Source organism: Bos taurus, chromosome 9 (genome assembly GCF_002263795.3).
Source record: "Bos taurus isolate L1 Dominette 01449 registration number 42190680 breed Hereford chromosome 9, ARS-UCD2.0, whole genome shotgun sequence".
In the NCBI taxonomy this organism is placed as follows: domain Eukaryota; kingdom Metazoa; phylum Chordata; class Mammalia; order Artiodactyla; family Bovidae; genus Bos; species Bos taurus.
This window is the reverse complement of record NC_037336.1, coordinates 26,224,284-26,246,382: the sequence shown is the minus strand read 5'-3', so window position 1 is coordinate 26,246,382 and position 22,099 is coordinate 26,224,284. Positions and strand designations below refer to the sequence as shown.

The window sequence follows — 22,099 nt, the reverse complement described above, 5'->3', positions numbered from 1 at the left end:
TAAAATAAATAAATTTATATATATAAAAAATAAAAACAGCAAAAAAAAATGTTTTGTTGAAAACTTAATATGTGCAGAATGCTAGGTACTGGAATTCTGTATATAGCTAAGATATGTTCTTGCTCAGGACAGCTTAAAGTGTATCATAGATGTCAGGAAGTTAAAAATAAAGGAAAAATTGGGGAACAAATTAGCAAATTGAGTTTGCCAAAGTTTGACACAGGATCTAATAGACTTTCAGGAAATGATTGTTGAATTGAATTGTAACACAAATAGGAGGACTTGCACACCTTAAATTTCACGAGTGTGCAGGCAAATAACATCTATTAACACCAGCTTTATTTCCCCATTCATTAGGATGAAACTGTTTCATTCTTTAAAAAAAAAATCTTGTTTTCTCTCTTGTCCATTTTTAAAACAATATAAAATTTTAGAAATCTTCAGAAATGAGGGAAAAAATCATCACCCTTATACAGTAACTCCCATTACTTTTGTTCTTATTTTATCACATACATGCCTACCCAGTTGTAATCATAGACATTAGATTTTCCTGTCTTTTTTCATTTTAACCCTGTTTTGTAAGCACTTCTCCATTGTTCTAAATAAATCTTCTTTAATTTATCTTTACTTCTTCCATAATTTGGAAGAGATTTGCTTTTCCTTTTGGTAAGAAAATCTCTGTGCTTTTCAGAATTAAAGCTTTGTTTTGTACAAATGCATCTTCAGCTCTGCTGCATTGATGCCTGATTATCCCTCAGTTTGGACAAAATGATTTCCTTAACTGTGAATAACCCAGCAATGAGGCAATGGGTACTGAGAACTGTATAAGAAGAGATGTATCTCACTCTTTGCTTACCAACCAACGAGGCATTCCAGTCTCAGGGCCAGGGAGGGGCCAGGCTGTAAATTTTTCTGACTCCTGCTATAAACATAGCCTGTCAGAAGAAGGCGGTGACTTGACACCCTTTTCACAAAGGGAAACTGGGGAACAGAAAGGTAGAGCATGTCTCTCTCTTTATGTCATTCTATGCCTTGGGAAGAGGAGATCAGGGATTTCTACATGCAGAGCCAGGGTTGACATCTTTATGGTAAACCAAAGTCACCAGAGTAGAGTTGAGCTGCTTTGAGCTGCTGTTAAACTCCAAGGTGACTTTTTCTGTGAGGGCAGAACTGGCTTCTCTCAGGTCGAGAAGAGTTGATCTTGTACTATGTCCCACCTCAGTTCCAAGAGCTTCCACAGCGTAGGCTGAAAGATGAGGTTTTCTTGGCACAGTATTCATTTGAGAATGAATTCAGGCACTCAAATAGGTGCACCTGTATTTAGGAAATGAGAAATTAGTATCACAGACTTGAAAGTATTACTTATGTCTGAGGTTATCTCCAATCATTTTTAGAGCGTTAGGAGGAGGTGATGAAGAAATTTTTTAAAAGATGAGGAAGGGAAGCCACAACCTCAGGAACAGAGGACATATAGGCCATGTTAAATTATATATATCCAAAGAGAATCAACAATTAATATTTGATTTTTTTCCCTTTTAATTTAAAAGAATGTGCTCATTAATTAAAAATGAAATGTTATTTATAATATCTTTAATTTTCAAAAATCTCCTCAGAAATATTAGAGATGTAGACTTTCTCATGGGTCAAGGAAATGGCAACCCATTCCAGTATTCTTGCCTGAAAAATCCCACGGACAGGGAAGCCTGGCAGGCTGCAGTCCAAAGGGTCACAAAGAGTCAGACACAACTGAGTGACTGAACAGAACAGAGAGACTCTCTCATAATCTGTTAATGGGGTTATGAATTGGCGCTAAATTTCCGTGATAATGTGTGCCAAATGCCTCAAAATTACATCTACTCTTGTTTCAACAGCAATTTAATTTCTAGGACCTTATGATATGGTTAGGAATGTACACAAAAATTATACTACATATTCATATATATTAAATTTTATACATTTTCTTAAATTCTTTTTTAAAACTAATTTTTAAAATAAATGGAATTAGTTCAATAAATTGTGAGATGCATCTATAAAGTAAAATTCTATATGGTCATAAATCATGATGATGTATAGATGTCTTATGTGAAAAATGGTCAGGATATATGATTAAGTTTTTTTTTTAAAAAGCAGAAAAAAGAGCATATGTCATTTGATATTTTTTATACACAGAGATGTAAACACTAGAATAAAATTTATCAAGGCATTAAAGTAGTTTATGTGGTTATTTTGGGTAGTGGATAATAAAGTTCTTCCCTTCCTTCCCTTCTTCCCTTTCTTCTCTTCTCCTTCCTTTGCCCCCCCCCCCTTCTCCCTTCTATTTGTCTTCTTTTTCCCTGCTCATCTTCCTTGTTATTCTTAGTTTCCTATGTTTTCCAAGCATTTGGGCTCTACTTTTATAATTTGAAGGAATATACTGTTTGCTTTATTTTTAACTTTGTCTCATAAAGCCTGTTATTTGTATTTTCCTTAGGGAATTTAGGTAGAAAAACAAAATGTTCCTCTCTGGTATACTAAATGCCTCTTTTCCCTAATGATTCCAAGTTCTCTTTCTCTATGGGTGAAGAAGAGAGAAAATTGGAGTATGAGGAACAACATTCAACTGTGTCTTTCAGAAGCAGACCTAGAAAATCATTCCACCATGTTCATTCCTCTTCAGGAAATGAATTATATATATATGCTAAGATGGTGCTGTGAAAGTGCTGCACTCAATGTGCCAGCAAATTTGGAAAACTCAGCAGTGGCCACAGGACTGGAAAAGGTCAGTTTTCATTCCAATCCCAAAGAAAGGCAATGTCAAAGAATGCTCAAACTACCACACAATTGCACTCATCTCACACGCTAGCAAAGTAATGCTCAAAATTCTCCAAGCCAGGCTTCAAAAATACGTGAACTTCCAGACGTTCAAGCTGGTTTTAGAAAAGGCAGAGGAACCAGAGATCAAATTGCCAACATCCGCTGGATCTTCAAAAAAGCAAGAGAGTTCCAATAAAACACCTATTTCTGCTTTATTGACTATGTCAAAGCCTTTGACTGTGTAGATCACAATAAACTGTGGAAAATTCTGAAAGAGATGGGAATACCAGACCACCTGACCTGCCTGTTGAGAAACCTGTATGCAGGTCAGGAAGCAACAGTTAGAACTGGACATGGAACAACAGACTGGTTCCCAATAGGAAAAGGAGTACGTCAAGGCTGTGTATTGTCACCCTGCTTATTTAACTTATATGCAGAGTACATCATGAGAAATGCTGGGGTGGAGGAAGCATAAGCTGGAATCAAGATTGCAGGGAGAAATATCAATAACCTCAGATATGCAGATGACACCACCCTTATGGCAGAAAGTGAAGAGGAACTCAAAAGCCTCTTGATGAAAGTGAAAGAGGAGAGTGAAAAAGTTGGCTTAAAGCTCAACATTCAGAAAACGAAGATCATGGCATCTGGTCCCATCACTTCATGGGAAATAGATGGGAAAACAGTGGAAACAGTGTCAGACTTAATTTTGGGGGGCTCCAAAATCACTGCAGATGGTGATTGTAGCCATGAAATTAAAAGACACTTACTGCTTGGAAGGAAAGTTATGACCAACCTAGATAGGATATTAAAAAGCAGAGACATTACTTTGCCAACAAAGGCTATGGTTTTTCCAGTAGTCATGTATGGATGTGAGAGTTGGACTGTGAAGAAAGCTGAGCACCGAAGAATTGATGCTTTTGAACTGTGGTGTTGGAGAAGACTCTTGAGAGTCCCTTGGACTGCAAGAAGATCCAACCAGTCCATTCTGAAGGAGATCAACCCTGGGATTTCTTTGGAGGGAATGATGCTGAAGCTGAAACTCCAGTACTTTGGCCACCTCATTCGAAGAATTGACTCATTGGAAAAGACCCTGATGGTGGGAGGGATTGGGGGCAGGAGGAGAAGGGGATGACAGAGGATGAGACGGCTGGATGGCATCACAGACTCGATGGACAAGAGTTTGGGTGAACTCCGGGAGTTGGTGATGGACAGGGAGGCCTGGTGTTCTGCAATTCATGTGGTAGCAAAGAGTTGGACACGACTGAGTGACTGAACGAACTGAACTGAACTGAAACATTATATGCTATTTTTTCCACAACAGTTAGGAAGAAATTAATTTTGCCTTTAGTGTGTAAAATTTAAATGATTCGCAGCTTTTCTTATTTTTCATAACATTTTCTAATAAATTAACAAAATTAGCTGTTTAATTATCAAACTATAGCCTGAAAAAAATTTTCCAAGGAAGCAGGAGCAAGTCATGTTTAAAAGCCAGGACAGGAAAGGCGGTAATAGAAAAAATAACACTCAGTAATGATCTAAAGCAGTTGACTATGTCAGTACTGTATCCCAATAATAAGTGCTGGTTTTAGGGAAGGTGCACAGCTCATTGCAAATTACAAAACACTGAAAGTTGAACCTGGTAATGGCAGAATTGGAGAAGGAAATGGCAACCCACTCCAGTATTCTTGCCTGGACAATTCCATGGACAGAGGAGCCTGGTAGGCTACAGTGCTTGGGATCACAAAGAGTCGGACACGACTGAGCGACTTCAAAAATTCAATTCAATGGCAGAATACTGGTGATAGTGTTCATATTGTGCTAACAACTGTATACAGCCTGATATGGAGCAGGTGGTCTGAGTCTGAGAATACTAAGCTTGCCTTGGATAAGTGAAATTTTCACAATGGTAGCTGTATTTTCAACCTATATGTATATACATATATTTAATGAATCCTATCAGCACAATCATCATAGCTGCTTCATGTGTTTTATTTCAGGGGAAATTGATAGTAGGATCATCATATTAACTTTGCATTTTAACTCCATGATGCTGGTGTCCCATGGGTCCAAAATTAAAGACCAGGGGTGCTGGGCCCAGGTCTGATTCAAGTCTGAGTCTGTCTAGAGGCTGGTATGCCGTGGTTCTATTTTTACAAAACACCAGATGAATCCTATGGAAGGAAGTCATGGTAAGGAGAAGGGCTGCAGAGCTGCCAAGGCAGCCTTCAAGAATCCCAGCAGCGACTTGATTCAGTGTCAAGGAAAGCCACTTTCAGTGAACTGAATCTGAGGAATAAGAAACGAAATGGTGAACACTGCAGGAACATGTTTTTGGAACACCTATGACAAACATCTGTAGGAGAGGGGGTCCCAAAGTTATGGGAAGATTGTGAGGGGTTTGATTCCTGTAGACACTGTAGAGATATACTTTTTTGTATCCATTATTGTTACTTTGGTCTTACCCTCAGACTACTGTCATCTAGAAAACATGGATTACTCTTATATCTATTTAGAAAGAACAGAAAAGTAGTTATCAGATGGCATACAGAAAAGACACATAAATGTGGGCTTCTTGTCCTTGCCTTTAAAGCAATAAACACTAGGATTATTTGGAAAAAACAGCAGTTATCAGGAAATCAATGAGCCACGATGAAAAAAACCCCTAAATAACATTTAATCTTTCAAATAAGAATTCTTCATTCCTTTTTAAAACAATATTTATTTTAATTTATTTATTTGGCTGTGCAGGGTCTTAGCTGTGACACGTTGTATCTAGTTCCTCAACCAGGGATCAAACCCAGGGCCCCAGCATTGAGAGCTCAGTCTTAGTCACTGGATCACCAGGGGACTCCCAAATTCTTCATTCTTGAGTTGAACTGACAAATGAGGTGGCATTTAGACCGACTGATTAGACTTATAGCTTTGTGGGGCTGCTGAACATCACACACATGTGATAGAGGTGTTCTTTAGTGTTACTCTGCTTTCTTAGTCCTGCATGTTTATATTTGCTCAATTATGGCTGAGTTGCACTAATTTTTCAAAGAATTAGCTTCTTCCAAACTGTCAAATTTATGAGCATATTATTGTCTGTAGTACTTTATTATCCTTTTAATGACTGCTGCATAAGAAGTGATGTCATCTATCTCATTCTTGATTTTATTGATGGTTGTTTTTCACTTTCTATTTTTATCATTCTTGCCAGAGTTTTGTTGTTGCTGTTGTTTAATTACTAACTCATGTCCAACTCTTTTGAGACTCTGTGGACTCTAGCCCACCAGGCTCCTCTGTCCATGGCATTTCCCAGGCAAGAATACTGGAGCGGGTTGCCATTTCTTCTCCACCCAGGAATTGAACCTGCCTCTCTTGTGTCTCCTGCATTGGCAGATGGATTCTTTACCACTGAGCCACCTGGGAAACTCTTAGTCCTGCGTACCTAATCACATTTCTATCATTTGTATCTGATTTGGAAAATATAGAACAATCCATTAACAATTTCAAGACAAAAAAGTCTACACACTTCATAGCCCCTTCCTATTACATGAACGTGTAAATTGAATTCCCTCTCAAGATGAAAAAAAACAAAGGTTGGCTTCCCAAAAATGTTTTCATTGGCTTTAGGGAACTAAAACGCACCAGTCTGGGTGACTAATACTTCCTGGAAAATAAAGATAGATCAACACATAATTAAGTTCTGGCTCAAATATAACTGTTGTCTTGGAAACAGTTTGGGGGATAAATATGGTTATGCTAATAAAACTTTTCATGATTTTCACCAATAATCTGGTTTATTAATTAGGCCAGACCATCTTACTATCTTAATTAAGGCTACCCGTTTTGGACTACTCAAGGGTTAAAAAAAGTTCCTAAGAGGACATTGAAAAGGAGGAAAAGGGGATAAACCTGGTTATTTACCAGCGCTCAAGGTTAAACGTACTTTTTGGCACATGTGTAGGTTTCAAACATCTTTTCTACTTCATTAAGCAGAAAGCAGAGTTTTTGAACATTTTGAACAGCATTTTGAACTAAGAATTCCTAGCGTTGTTTTTCTGAACCCCATCTTCGGAGGATTTCAAATCCGACGAACTCAAGAGAAACAAGCGAAAGCAAAATCCTAAGTAGCCAAGATTTTTCTGGTTCCCGCTTTCGTAAAGAGAGTTTTGTAGGAAGTTCTCCTCCGAGTGTAGCCCGAAGGGCAGCCTGCGGGCTCCGGAGGGTGTCTGGTGGAGGCCGAGTGTGAACTCCGGGCGCGGGAGCGCATCCCGGTCTGAGATCACACCCACTCGGGGTGTGCGTGAGTGAGCGCGCGGTGGCCGCGCGCGTGTGTACGTGTGGGGAGGTGTGCGCCAAAGGGGTGGGGTGAGGGGCGGCGAGGAGGGCTCTAGGTGAAGCACGAGGCGCGGGAGCGGGAGGTCGCGCGCTCCGGCCTCTCCCCCAGGGGCCGCGGCGGCTGGCTCGCGCTCGGGCTGCCCCTCCCGGTGCGCGCCGCTGCGGCGCCACAGGCCCCTCGACCCTGTGACCACCGCCCTCCGGCCGCCTGGCCCGCAGCGGGGACCGGCGATGGCGCGGAACTGACGGTCTCCTCCCTCCGGACCCTTCTGTCCCGCACGGGGGCTCCCGGGGGCCGCGGCGCCGCCCCGACTTGCATGTGGGGCGCGCGCGCCGGCGGCCGGAGCGAGCGGCCCTCGGTGCCCCCGAGGCGGTGCCCGGCCGCGCGGGCGGACCGGGAGGAGGAGCAGCAGCAGGCCGGGCCGGGCTCCCCGCGCGCCGCCGCCCGGGAGCACGGGCTCCCTGGAGGGAGCTCGGGGCGTCCCAGCCTCGGAGGAGGGACCCGGAAGCAGAAGCGGAGCCCCGAGTCGAGCCGAGCCGCTGCCCCCGCTGCCCGCCGGCGCCGGGTGGGGGTCCCGGCGGCTGGATGGGCAGCGGCGGCTCGGGCCGCGGGCGGCGATGGGCGAGGAGCAGAGCACGGTGAGCGGTGCCGGCGGGCCCCTGGAGGCGCGGATCCCCGCTGGCGACGCCGCGGGCCCCCCGGAGCCCCCGCGGCCGCCGGGGCACAGCGCCGGGGCGCCCGGGCCGCGCGCCGCCTCCGCCGAGCCGAGCGGCGGCGGCTGCGGAAGCGACTCCGGCTGCGCGGACGCCGGAGCCCCGGAGCCCGCGGAGAGCCGAGGGGCCCCGAGCTGGAGCAAGAGCCGGGCACCCGGGCAGCCCGCGGGACTGGCCCTCCCCGGGCCCCTCAACCCGCAGGCTTTGCAAAAGCAGCTGGCCGAGGAGGAGGAGGAAACGGGGGAGCGAAACGAGAGCGGGGATGAACAGCAGGAGGCGCCCCCCGGCGAGGAGCTTGAGCCCCCGACCCGTGTCCACGTCGGGGCCCCGGACGGACTGGTCTTGGACGTGCTGGGCCCGCGGCGCCCGCCCCCGGCCAAGAGACAAGTGTTCTGCTCCGTGTTCTGCGTGGAGAACGACCTGTCCGAGGTCCCCTCGGCGGAGCGGCTCTCGCTGCCCGCATCGCCACCTCGGGCTCCGCCGGTGACCAACCCTCCCAGCACCCCCTCCTCCTTCCCCAGCCCCCAGCTGTCGCTCCCAGCGGACCCCTTGTCCCCCGACGGCGGCAGTATCGAGCTGGAGTTCTACCTGGCGCCGGAGCCGTTCTCCGTGCCCAGCCTGTTGGGAGCCCCACCCTACTCCGACCTGGGTGGGGTCGGGGATCCCTATGCGCCCCTCATGGTGCTGATGTGCCGGGTGTGCCTGGAAGACAAGCCCATCAAGCCCCTGCCCTGCTGCAAGAAGGCCGTATGCGAGGAGTGCCTCAGAGTCTACCTGAGCTCCCAGGTAACCTCACCCCTCCGACCCTCCTCTGTTCCCCATTCAGCTTTCCAAATCCGTGGCCAGGAAATCCCGCTCGCCAGCTCACTGCTCACCGGAAGAGGTGATGAGCACCCTTACCAAGGACGTCTATCAGTGTCTTACATCTCGGTTGTTGCCCTTAGAATATTTAAGTGTGTTTGTCTTCGTGGGTTAGCTCGACTGGAATTTAACTCTGGGTGAGCTTTGGGCTTTGATTGGCCACCACAGAAGGAACAGGGTATGAATGCATTGCCCTCTTCTATTTATTTTATTAGATTTCGAGCAAGGAGCTTGCTCAAAGAGGAGGGCAGTTGAGCGCGCTTCAGAGGCCTGGTATTCCAGAAACTGACAAATAGTGGGCATAAAATAAATATGTATTGAGTTAGTGGAGAGAAGGGTTGCAATGAGTGATTCCTGAATTTGAAATTTTGCTACTTTAAGGTAATCCAAAGAAAAGTGTTATTAATTATGTATTCCTTGCCCCTGGGTCACTTTTCAGTTTCCTTTTCCACAGTAAAGTTGAAGTACTTTTTCTCACTGAAGTTTTAAGCCAGCAGAATGCTTTATTTCTTTAAGAAGGAACAAAACAGAAAAAGCAAAACAAAGCAAAGCAAGGCTAAGAGGCTTAACAAAACAAGCACTGGTGAAACTTTCCTCCTCAGTTGCTTATTTGAAAGCTTGTTTTTTTTCTTGGAAAGTTGAAGAGTGCAGTTGACCGGCTTTCCTTTCCTGGTGGTGAAGGCGTCCTTCTAGCAGCTTTCAGTCTGTTAGGTTTCTGCCAGTGTTTTGCACAATCTCGAATGCCCTTTGATCCCATGTCTGATTGTCCTGGGCCTATTCATCTTTCAAAATCCTGAGCTGTTAAGGTGCCAACTTCTCTGTGAAGCCTTCCCTCACCCTCCAGGCCACGGCTTATATACTTTCAAACACTTCTGCGTGTCTTGCATGCACTGAAGTTGTTCCGTATGTCTGTGTGACTAGACAGTGTCTTTCTTAGAGCCCCTGTGTCTGATAGACTCATGTTGGTATCCTTCCTCCTAACAGTGTTTAATAACTTTGGCTGAAGGGAACTAAACAGGATTTCACACTATAGTTCCTCTGTGTATTGTGGCTAATCTGTGCTTGTGTCTAGACTGAAAGTGTGTACCCTGCCCAGTGGAAAACGCAAAGGGGAATTTAGACAGAATGGAATGTTACACAAGCAGTGACTTGGCCAAGATGGTTGAGATTATCCAAGCGCCTGTGAGAGTCTGTGATGTCTCTTTCGTGCTTTATCCACAAACAGATACTTCAAACAGGAGGAAAGCCCGCTTCTCACTGTGGCTGTTTCTAGGATGTCACTGTCAAACAGTCAAGCAGATAGCCATGGACAAGGCCCCGTGGTGGGATTCAGACATTCCCAAACTATGGGCTCTACTCCAAGGAAGCTCCCTTGTGTGTACAAGATGTGTACACACGAACAATACAAGGTAGCATATGATGAGGTGTAAACAGAGTGACAATATCATGTAGCACTTAAGCATTGAATATAAATACAGTGTGGGTTTAGAGGTTCAAGGGAGGTGGTCATTAGAAGTTGGGGTACTCTGCTTTGCAGTTTGATTTCCTTAAGCATTTCCGTTTCCTGAAAGCAAAATTTTTTTTTTGCCTCCAAAATCTGATCTGTGTTAATCCTAAGGTCTCTTCTACGCAAAGACTCTTGTTTCCATGTCATTTAACCTTTCTGTGTCTTAATTTTCTCATCAATGAAATGGAATTACAGGCTCTCTAATGACACATCAATTCTAAAGCAAAACAAAAACTGCAGAGTTGTTTTGGTGCCTTTCTGAACCCGATCAAAAGGGCATAAAGAGTGCCCTCTTTTTTATTTTCTAAGGTTTCTTGGTTTTTACAGTAGTAAATCTGTCAAGCTTGAACTTGCAGGCGTCTTAAGGCTTTTTAAACTAAAGCGATATATTTGAAATAAAAAGTTAATAGTGACTTTTGTCATCATCTTTTGGATTTGTGCCAAATACTTAGTGCATTAGTTAATATCATTTAAGAAAATAAAATAGAGTCCCTATTAAGCATTTAAGCAGTCATTAAAAATGCATACTAAATGTGAATTGGAATGTTGCCTGGTTAAATAATATTCTTCTAAAAGGAGCTGATGAATTCTTTGGAAGAAGGTACAAAGTTGGAAGACAGGAATGCAGATTTTTAGGTGATAAGTCTTATTTCCATTAGTGCCATGGCCTGAATATGTGGCGAAGGCCAGTGGGTAGTTGTCTTCATTATTTCAGTGTACACATAGGAGATTAGGTGGTGACTTAAATACCTCTGTGCTCAGTTCATCAGTTGTGTCCGACTCTTTGCAACCTCATGGACTGTAGCCTCCCAGAGTCCTCTGCCCCTGGGATTCTTCAAGCAAGGATACTGGAGTGGGTTGCCATGACCTCTCCAGGGGATCTTCCCAACCGAAGGATTGAACCCATGTTGCCTGTGTCTCCTGGGTTGGCAGATGGATTCTTTACCCTTGGGTCACCTGGGAAACCCAAATACCTCTATGTGCATGCATGCATGCTCAATCTTTTAAGTCATCTGACTCTTTGTAACTCTATGGACCATAGCCCACCAGAGTCCTCTATCCCTGGGATTCTCCAGGCAAGAATATTGGAATGGGTTGCCATGCCTTCTTCCAGGCGATCTTCCAGACCCAGGGGTTGAACCAGCGTCTCTTATGTCTCCTGCATTGTCAGGTGGGTTGTTTACCACTAGCATCACCTGGGAAGCCCAAATTCCTCTATATTGTGGTTTAAAAATAATAGTTTTAGTTTTTTAAAACAGTGATTTGAAAAACTAAAACCAGTTTTTTTTTTCAGTGATAAGAATTCTTCTTCAGTTATCACTATGCCTGGGGTCTATGCAGGATCCTTCTTAGTGGAATGACTTTACTGGCCAGCAGGTATCAGTTGCTGTGGTGAAGGATTGAACTGGTACATTATAATCTTTGGTACACATACATAGGGGTCGAGGTAGAGGCGCTAGAGCCCCATGGTACAGACAGTGGGAGTTTAACTGGTTTGTGTTGCATGAGTGTGTAAATCTTTGGTGCATAAACTTCAGAAGTCCATTTCCAATGGCCTGTGTGCACATGTATGACCGTGGCTTATAGCATGCAATGCCAGGGATATCTGTGGTCTCCTTCAGGGCACTGAGCCGTTCTGAGAACTGACCTTCTCAGCTGGTTTGGCCTTTACCCCATTTTCTTAGGAGGAAGGGTTGTTACTTTCCTCATTTCATGGAATGATACCGCACTCATTTCAAAAATTCTCCGCAGGTATCTTTCCTTTATGATTTTGATTTGAAACAGTAAAATCTGGTAGGATGTGAAATACTAATATTGAGCACTTTATATAAAGAAAAGAGAGAATTGGACATGCTAAGGGCTTTCTAAAGGTAACAGCTGTTGTGACTTTCATCACTCTGCTTCAAAGTGCTTGTGATGGCACATGCATATGAATTGGAATGTATACACCTGTCAAATGAGTATTAATAGAGACAAGCAACACATTTCTTCGGCACTTTGTGAACAAAACAGCTGCTAGATGATAAATGTCCTGAAATGACTGTCTACTATAGTCATCCTAGAACCGGTGACCTAGGAGTGAAAGCTTCTAGATCCTTTTATTAAACTCTGAGTCATCCAGACCTTTATGGGTAAAAGTGTAGCTTGCTTTTTCCCTTTAAACCTTAAAGCACCCTGTATATTTTTAGAAACTGGCCTTTTCAAGATGGAGTTTGCCAGCAGCCACCTTCACACAGGTGAATTTATGGATCCTCTCCTGCCAGCTGTGATTTTGGTAGTCTTGAAAATGTGAAGAATAAGAGACTGAACTCTGTTAAATCACTCTGTGAATTTAAAAAGTGAGGATTCCAGCGTATGTAAACTTACTCTTCCGTGTACTGTGTGTGTGTGTGTGTGTGTGGTGTGTGTGTGGTGTGTGTGTGTGTGTGGTGTGTGGTGTGTGGGGGGGTGTGTGTGGGGGGTGTGTGTGGGGGGGTGTGTGTGTGGGGGGTGTGTGTGTGGGGGTGTGTGTGTGTGTGTGGGGTGTGTGTGTGTGTGTGTGTGTGGGGTGTGTGTGTGTGTGGTGTGTATTCTGGAGCTGTGGTTAACATTCACTTTCACACCTTTCTGACTCATGCACTTCTTTTTCCTCTTCTGATTCTTTAATGCTCTCTCTTTTAATAATTTCTTCATTTCCATTTCCCCTTAATAATTCTCTCTTTTTCCTCTTACTTTTCAAAATTTGATTTTAAATAGCACTTGAGTGCTGCCGAGGAGTCAGGGCCCTGTCCGGGCTATGCGCTGGGCCCTGGTGCAGGATGGTGTCTGGGCGCCTGCCTTCCCGCGTCCTCCGGCGTCTAGAGACGACACGCTCCGCCGAGAAACCCTGCCCTGCCTACGGGTCTCAAATAACCTGACTAGTACTACTTTCCTTGGGTGTCACCTTTAGAGTGGTGATTTTTTTTTTCCTCCTAGAGTAGAGCTCAGCTTTTTATAGTTGAAGGCTGTTCCTTACTCCTCATGTGAGAGACACAAAAAGAACATTAGATTTGAGCTCCCAGCTTTTCCTTAAGCATTGGTGATGGGGATGTAGACAGATGTCTGAGTCATAATTTCTTATAATTAACATTTTCATTTGTTAATGTACCATTTACACATATAAGACATTTATTGGCTACCTGTATGTCAGGGACCTTGAGAGACTTTTTAAATGTATTAAATGCCCACAAGGAGCTGGCTTAGAGCCTTGCTGGCCGTGTTTCCTCCAAGCTTTATCTGGTGGCATAAATAAGCTTTCCTTTAAGTTCTCGGACAAGTGTGGCTCTCCTCTTCTTTTTCCTTTCTGGGAGGATTTTATTAAGCCAGTCTGGAACACCAGCTAACCTTTTAGTAAACATATTACTGTTCCTCCTCTTACATGTTTATTTCAAAGTAATAAGAAACATTATTGTAATAAGTTATTACTATAATTAAATGTTCTTAATTAACATTTCTTAGAGCTCTTTGTAATTGTTGTAAATAGAATATTAGTTAATGCTTTGCTTCTTTCAACATTTTTATTACTTTTGCGCTTTTGCAAAAAAAATACTCAAAAGAAAACATGTTGCTAACTGTGTTTGGATCATTCATAAAAATATGGCCAATCTTTAAAGTTAGGACACTTTCAAAGAATTGTTTCTTGGTTCTACTTCACTTTGTCAGCAGAGTTTTATGTGATAAACTTATTGAACCTTCCCAATCAAGTTCTGTCTTAAAAAAAAAATTCAGTATCTTCAGGACAATAATTCCTAGAAGAACATTCTCTTTCAAAGTGATCACTACTATTTGCCCCATCAGTTTTGGGTAATTACTCTTGAGCTTTGAAGTTTCCATAAATAACAACCATTAATTGAACACCTATATTTCAAGCATTTTTTACATTTATTGTGTTTCAGTTTCTGTTAATATGTTATTATGTTTCCATTTAGTGTATTTTATTATTTAATTTTAATTCCCTTGCATATTAAATACCTATTACATACCAAGCACTGTTGGTGTTGGAAACACAGAGAAGTGAAACAGATAAAACCCCTTACTCTATGGAGTTTATTTATTAGGCTGGGGGGAGATTGATAATAAAATAAGTAAATTAGTTAGTATACTAGATATTATTTAGTCTACTATAGTATACTATAGAGAAAGAAAAACAAGGGAAAGGTGATAATATTGGGAAGGAGGTTTTTCTTTATGTATTTATAGTGTTTTTAGGAATTGTCAGCGAGGGTTTGTTTTACATGGTGACTTTTGAGCAGAGATCTTCATGATGGCAGTGAGAGAGCAAACCAAGAGAATATCTGAGGAAACAGTAAGTATAAAGTTCCAGAGACAGGAGCATGGTTGCTGAGGGGTTCCAGGAATGACAGAGAGATTCATATGGGTGAAGCATATGGAATGAGGTGGGAAGCACTAAGAAGAAACCGGAAGGAGAAGTGGGAAAAGCTGATGGAAAGGGCTTTAAGGCCTCAAAGAACTTGCAGTTCCTCTGAATGAGCTGGAAAGCGGTAAGATGGTTTGGGGTTAATCAGATGTGACTTCACCTTTAAGACAGAGGACTCTGGCTCTCTGTGGAGAATGTATCAAGGGAGTCAAGAGCAGAAGTAAAGGGACTTCCCTGGAAGTCCAGTGGTTAAGACTCTGTGCTTCCAATGCAGGAGGCACAGGTTCGATTCCTAGTCAGAGAATGAAGATTCCACATGCTACCTAGCTAAATAAAAGCCATTAAAAAAAAAAAAAAAAACCAACTTGGGGGAAAAAAAAGAATGGAAGTGATCAGTTAGAAGAATTTGGCAATAAGCCAGAGAGGAGATGTGATGGTTCAGACGAGGGTGATTAGAGGTAGATACGGTTTGAACTGGTGGAATTTTGGATGTATTATGACAGTAGAGCTGATGGAAGGTGCTGATGACTTGGTGTGGGATAAGAGGAAAAGAGTCCAGAATGACTCAGGTTTTGAGCCCAAGCAATCAGAAGAATGGGTTTGCCATTTAACAAGGTGAGGAATACGGTAGGAGGACTTATATTAAGGAGAATCAGGAGTTCATGCAAAGTTCCAAAAGCTTGTTTAGACATTCATAAAAGGATGGCAGTTGGCGTGTGGCATTCAGCAAAGAGACCTTAAGAGGAGATGTAAATTTCTGTCTTTCTGATATAGAGAAGATGTTTAAAGCCATGAGACCAGAGGAGGATTGAGGACTGGGTCTGGGCATACCAGGGCTTGCTGATACAGAGCCTGGGATGTGTGAAGGAATAGGAAGGAGTCTGAAAGGGAGAGGGCAAAAAGGAAACCAAGGTAGAGTGGGTTAACCAGAAGCCAAACAAAGATGATGTTTGATAAAGGAAGGAAAAATCATTTTTGCCTAATGTTTCTGATAGTTTCAGCAGGATAAGTGTTTAAATTGACCATTGGATTTCCCAACAAGGAGACTGTTTGTAAGTGTGAATAGTGCTGTTTTCATTGGCACTGCTGGAGTTGACTTTCTGATTATAATAGGTTCAAGAAAACAGGAACAGCTCAATTTCTGTACTGAAGGTAGTAGAATGTTACATGAGGAAACTCAGGGTTAGCAAGGTTAAAGAACTTGTCCTAAATCACATAGCTAGGAAATGGCAATGGTGGGATTTCAGTTCCATTTGGCTCTAAAACCCAAGGTCTTTTAATAGTGTTTGCATTTATTATCTTATTTAATAAGTTAAATATGTTGATTTTTTTTTAAAGTTTATATCTGTATTGTACAAAGTCACAAGGCTTCCAGTCCAAGAAGAAACTTAATTACATGTTTTGAGGAAGTGGAAGTCTCTTGCCCAAATTTAGATCCAGAGAAAGATTTCAACCAAAGTCAGCTTCATCTTCATGTAAGAAAATCAGGAATTGAGTTGAGAAGAGCTATGATTTAACTTACTATTAAGTTTTAATGGCAGCACACTCTCTTGTTTTCTTCCTAACTCTTGACCATGCCTTTTCTTTCCATTTGAACTATTTTTATGTTACCATCTCTTAATGTTGGTATCTGCATGATCATATATTAAACCCTCTCTCTCCTCACATTCAAGTCAGAAAGAGAAGGGAGCAGCAGAGAATGAGATGATTAGATAGCATCACTGACTCAATCAACACAAATTTTTGCAAACTCTGGGAGATGGGCAGTGGAGGGTATAGAGGAACCTAACTTACTGTAGCCCTTGGGATTGCAAAGAGTCAGACACAACCTAGTGACTGAACAACAACTCCTCACATTGTGTATTAGTAGTGGGACCATGTACTTTCACTCCCATGGTTTCAAGTGACACCTATACGCTTTTCCAAATCTTTGCTTCTAGCCCAGATGACTTTTTCTCACCTACAGTACCATATTGCTGGCTCTGTCTTTGACATTTCCACCTGTATGTTCCAACCACAGCCACCGTAAACCTCTCAGAACTAACCTCCCTTTCCTCCTCTTCCTTCCCCCATCCCTAAAGCTTTGCTCTTCCTTTGGGGGTCCATGTTTCCATCAGTTACACCCAGGCCAAAAGCTTGGGTGTCATCTTCGAGTTCTTTTCCTCCCTCACCTCCCACATCTCATTAAGCACCAGTCACTAATCACTTTCAGTCCTACCTCCTAAAATTATTTCTGTAGTCTTCTCTACTTTTCTCCATTTCCACTGGCATTTCCCTTGCTCAGGCCTCTACCATTTCTCTCCTGGATTCCAACCACAGCTTCTTCCTTTGTCCAAGTGTTCCAATCTTGGCCATTTCCAGTCTGTTCTTCACACTGCCACCAAAGTTGTCTTGTAAGATACAAGACTGGTCTTGGCATTTCCCTTCTTTACCTTTCAGTCTGCTTCTTGCCTTTAGAATTGACTCTGAACATGGTTTACATGTGCCTGGGTGAGCTAACTCCTATTTACCACTCTTGTTTCTTATCTATCCCTATAGCCGTATTAAACTTCTTTTTGTTCATTGAGTACTCTATGACTCTCTTAATCATGAATCTTTAGTGACATGTGATTCTGTGTTAGCGGGATCTACTTTTTTCCCTTAATCCCCATCTCTGCCTCTTTCACACTGATTCATTCTAGTCTCAATTTAGACATTTCTTCCTTTGAGAATTCTTCTTGACCCCCTCTTATCTGGATTAAGCATCCTTCCTATGGTCTTTGACAACCCTTTGACTCACTGTAAGATTCTTTATATTTCACTGTATTTAAATTGCCCGTTTCCTGCTCCATGCTCCCATTAGACTATAAAGCTTGATGCATGTAGAGACCTTATTCATTTTTTTTTTTCTGATTGCTTTCTTAGCTCTTGGCATACTGTCCACATGAAATGAGTATTTGTATAGTAGATTTATGTAGTTAGATTATAAATAACTAATACATCAGAGGCTAGTTGTCAACATACAAAGTATTAGGATAGATAGCCAAGATGGTTTTTAACAGGAAAATCTCAACATTTCATTATCTTGCTTAAAATCCTACAAACCCTTTCCCATTGCTGTAATGAAAAGATTCTGGTTCATGACACTGCTGATGAGGTTTGGTCCCTGCTGCTCTCTTCAGTCTCTTCTCCATCCCTCCAGCTCCAGTGTTTTCCAGGCATGGATCCTTCCCTTTGTTAATTTCTCCTCATCCTTCACACCTCAGCCTTCCTTGGTCTCCAGACTGAATCCGTCTCACCGTTTATGCTTTTAGAGTCCTTTTTACCCTGCAATCATTTTTTTAATCCCCTTTTGTAATTATATGTTTGTGAGATGATTTGATATTTGATTAATTCTCTCTCCCTCCCCATATTATTTGAGCTGCTTTTATAACTAGCAGTTAGCACAGAGCCCAGCGTAGAATAGGTGCTGAACAAATGTTTGTTAAAAGACTGAATGAATGATTGAGAGTAAATTATACTATGTTCAGGTTGGTAGAAAAATTAAGGTAGATTTTAAACCTGAATTTTTGATATTCTAGAGTAAATTTACATTTTTAATGCAATGGAATGCTGTGGCCTGAGTCTTTATCTTGGCAACCAGTTTATCACTGAGATGCTTCTTTATTATGAAACCTCTTCTGGTTTCTGTATCTTCTGCTTAACAGATTCCTCCAGAACCTGGGCACTTAGGAACAGCCGTTTTATTTTGATCATGGCATGTAGGTCAGGAATTTGGGAAGGGCTCAGCTGGTAGTTCACACTTGGGGCTTCTGCTGCTGTGGTGGTCAGATATCAGCTCACTTGCTTGGCTGGCAGCTGGTGCTGGCTGGTGACAGTATGCTTGGCTGTGGCTGTTCACAGCAGTGCCAGCAAGTAGCCTTGATAGCACTGTAGTCTCAGGGCAGTGGGCTTCTTACATGGAGGCTGGCCACCCCAGGGCCAGAGTCTCAAGGAAGCCAGGTGGAGGCTGTCTTATCTTGGGAAGTCTTTCAGCGTCACTTGGGCTTCCCTGGTGGCTCAGACGGTAAAGAATCTGACTGCAATGCAGGATGTCCTGGAGGAGGAAATGGCAGCCCACTCCAGAATGGGTTGTCTGGAGAATCCCATGGACAGAGGAGCCTGGTGGGCTACAGTCTATGGGGTCACAGAGTCGGACATGACTGAGCAACTAACACTTTCACTTTTTTACTTTCAGTAGAAAGACACTTAGACCCACCCCTTCATTTTTTGTGAATATATAAAAGAATTTGGGGCCATATTTTTAAACCACCACACTACTTCAAACAAAAATCAGGAATGTTGTGAATTTAGGTAGTAAGCTTTTGAGCCTGAATTTTAACTTGTTTTTATTTGAAGTTTCGTGTCTTATCAGTTATTTAATTACATATTTCCTATTCATATCATTGGGAGAAGGGCATGGCAACCCACTCCAGTATTCTTGCCTGGAGAATCCCATAGACAGAGAAGCCTGGCGGGCTACAGTCCATGGGGTTGCAAAGAGTCGGACACGCCTGAGCGACTAACACATTCATATCATTATATTGATTAATGTACTTCGGTATTGTGGGAGTTTTGTGCTTTATCTTTGAATAATAAAGCCTTAAGCTTGTATGAAAGTTGTTCCCTTTTAATAATATTTATTTTTAATTATTTATTTGGCTAGGCTGGGTCTTAGGTACAGCGCGCTTGGCTTCCCCTAGTTGCAGAGAGCAGGGGCTGCTCTCTGGTTGTGGTGCTTAGTCTTCTCGTGTGGTGGCTGCTCTTGTTGCAGACCACAGGCTCAGGGCACTCGGGCTTCAGCAGTTGTAGCACAAGGGCTCAGTTGCTTCATGGCATGTGGAATCCCCCAGGACCCGGTCAAACCCACGTCCCGTGCATTGGCAGGCAAATTCCTATCCATTGTCCGTCCACCAGGGAAGTCCAAAAGTTGTTCCCTTTTAAGCTTAAGTATTTTAGATAATTTCATTGGAACTGAATATCTCGAGATCAGGGTCAACTTCCGATTATATCTGATTAACACCACTTATGTTGATTATCATAACAATATTATGTTAATTATTAATGAATGATTATTAACACCACTTATTCTACATATTGTAACTTCTATCATATCAAAATTTTAGCTTCACTAGTGATTAAAATATCATTTGAAAAAGTTGAATACCTTGCTGAATAAAAAGAATTGAGGTAACGGATAGTGTTTGTGGTACAGGGATATTCTATACAGAAATTGTTGTATTTAATGATACCTGAGAATTAACCACTCTAGTTAATGTTTGTTAAATTGGCTCACTGTTGGGTTTTTATTGTTTATGATATTCTAGTTTGGCTGATTCTGTCATTCAGCTAGTGTCCTCTCACATAGGTAGCCCTTACATTTGCAGAAGTAAGTATGTTGTGCTCAGAAATCTCCTGGTTGAGGATCTGTGAGCCCTGAAGAGGAGGAGGTGTATGGCTTTCATCATGTGCCTTTTTTCATTTTCCCCAGCTCAGGTAACTGAATTCTGCATTTATTCATTCATGTGAATGACTAATCCCTTTTTAAATCTTCCAAAGCTGTTTGCCTTAATGGTATTCTCTACTGTAAGATTCAGAGGCTAATTATAGGCTACCTCGCAAATTACTTCCCCTTTTGTGGTGTTGATTCTTGCCTTATTTCCTCACTCACTTATTGGCCATACTCTGCATCCTTGAAGCTCTGAGACGTAAGTGGCCAGTTAAATCACCAGGGCTTTTCCTTCTGGTTGCTTAACCAGCTTAATTTTAAACAGCAGGTAAAATAAAACACTTGGTTATAGTGTTTCCTTAGCGTTTTGTTTCCTTTGACAATGCCATTTCCCCTAATGTTTAGAGTTTAGTTTATTACTAGTTTATGTCTAATTAGAGCTGTTGAATCAAATCAGCAATGACTTTGCTGTGGCTTGATCTTAGCACACCTTGTTTGTTTGAACATGTGACCTTGGTGGGGAAAGTGAATTTCCTTCATTAGTTCTACAGAGAGTAGGGCTTTTTTTTTTTCTTCTGCTTGAGATGTCCATGGTGGGAAATGATTGGTGCAATTCCAAGGGTTCTAATTTAATCCTGCTTTTAACAACTCTCACCATTAACTTCAGTGTTGTTTTTCCCCTTATGTTACCATTTTTCCTCAAGATTGTTTGTGAAAGAAACACTTTGAAAATAATGGGCTCCTGAAAATAAAAGAAATACTCTATGTGTCCCGTGTTCTGGTGTTTTATGCTAAGACTCTGTGTGTGTGTGTGTGTGTGTGTGTGTGTGTGTGTGTGTGTGTGTGTATGCGTGTGTAGGTCTCAAGTTTGTGTGTTACAAGAAGATTGTTTGCTCATTTTGATTTATAAAAATCGAAGTTTAGTCATTTTTGGGTGAATTCATGTATCTTGGGTTTAGCTGGAGTCAACCTAAGCCCCTTGGGTTTACCTTTTTCCTGCTGTTAGTTTTTAATATGTCACAGTGTGAGTCACTGAAGGCTTCAGTCTTAAGATAAAGGGAGAGTTTAGAGGAATGCTGGAGAAGGCGATGGCACCCTACTCCAGTACTCTTGCCTGGAAAATCCCATGGACAGAGGAGCCTGGTATGCTGCAGTCCATGGGGTCGCTGAGGGTCGAACATGACTGAGCACCTTCACTTTCACTTTTTACTTTCATGCATTGGAGAAGGCAATGGCAACCCACTCCAGTGTTCTTGCCTGGAGAATCCCAGGGATGGGGGAGCCTGGTGGGCTTCCGTCTATGGGGTCGCACAGAGTCGGACACGAATGAAGTGACTTAGTAGTAGTAGTAGAAGGATGCTTGAAAAGAAAACATTTGAAACAATAGTAAGTCTTTTCCCAAGAGTTTGAATTTGCTGCTTTTTTTTTTTTTAATACTGTTTGTCCAGATATGTTCTTCTCTTTTTAAAAATCACTACAGACTTAGAAAATTTGGAAACAGAATTTTCAATTTTGCTTACAAATCATCCAAATGAGCTGCTTTCAGAGAGTTTTGACACATTTGTTTGAAAAATAGCACTTTATGATTAGCTCTAAGAATAGTTGATTGATGCTAAAGTTAGGAAAGATACACCTCGCTAGCTGAATTTCATCAGCAATCTTTGAATGCTTGGTAGATGAAACATAAAAAGAAGTGTAATGATTTAGTAAGCACAGGCAGCAAGGTATTTTTTTGCCTTCCTGTGTCTCTGTGTGGTGCTTTTTCAGTTAAACACCATCATTAAAACAGTGTATCAAAATAAACTGAACATGGATCTTAGAGACCCACTGTCACCGAATGTCAAAGATTTCTAAAATTAAGAATGCTGTTTCTGACTCATTGCTTTCACAATTACTAATGATCCAATTAGTGATGGTAAGACATTTTGTATCATTAATTAATAAAATTGAGACTCAGATGTTAAAAAAATCACTGGAACTTTTGGATTCCTTTTACAATCTAGATGGCTTGGCCAAAACCCTGTTTGTTGATTTG

The 22,099-nt window shown here is 42.2% G+C and overlaps 1 protein-coding gene and 1 long non-coding RNA gene across 2 annotated transcripts in view; one reads left to right on the top strand and one right to left on the bottom strand.

Annotated features, from left to right (window-relative positions):
- Nucleotides 1-322: 322 nt before the first annotated feature.
- On the bottom strand, nucleotides 323-9,924 carry LOC132346209 (uncharacterized). The gene is made up of 2 exons (XR_009495979.1): nucleotides 8,734-9,924; nucleotides 323-1,314 (listed from the first exon to the last, which is right to left on the bottom strand). It is a non-coding gene; the product is annotated as an uncharacterized lncRNA (long non-coding RNA).
- The window catches only part of RNF217 (ring finger protein 217), a 131,639-nt gene continuing 117,194 nt past the window's right edge, over nucleotides 7,655-22,099 (top strand). The window contains exon 1 of the mRNA XM_059890080.1: nucleotides 7,655-8,619. Coding sequence (XP_059746063.1) covers nucleotides 7,738-8,619 — 882 coding nt within the window. The 5' untranslated portion in view covers nucleotides 7,655-7,737. The remainder of the gene's footprint in view (nucleotides 8,620-22,099) is intronic.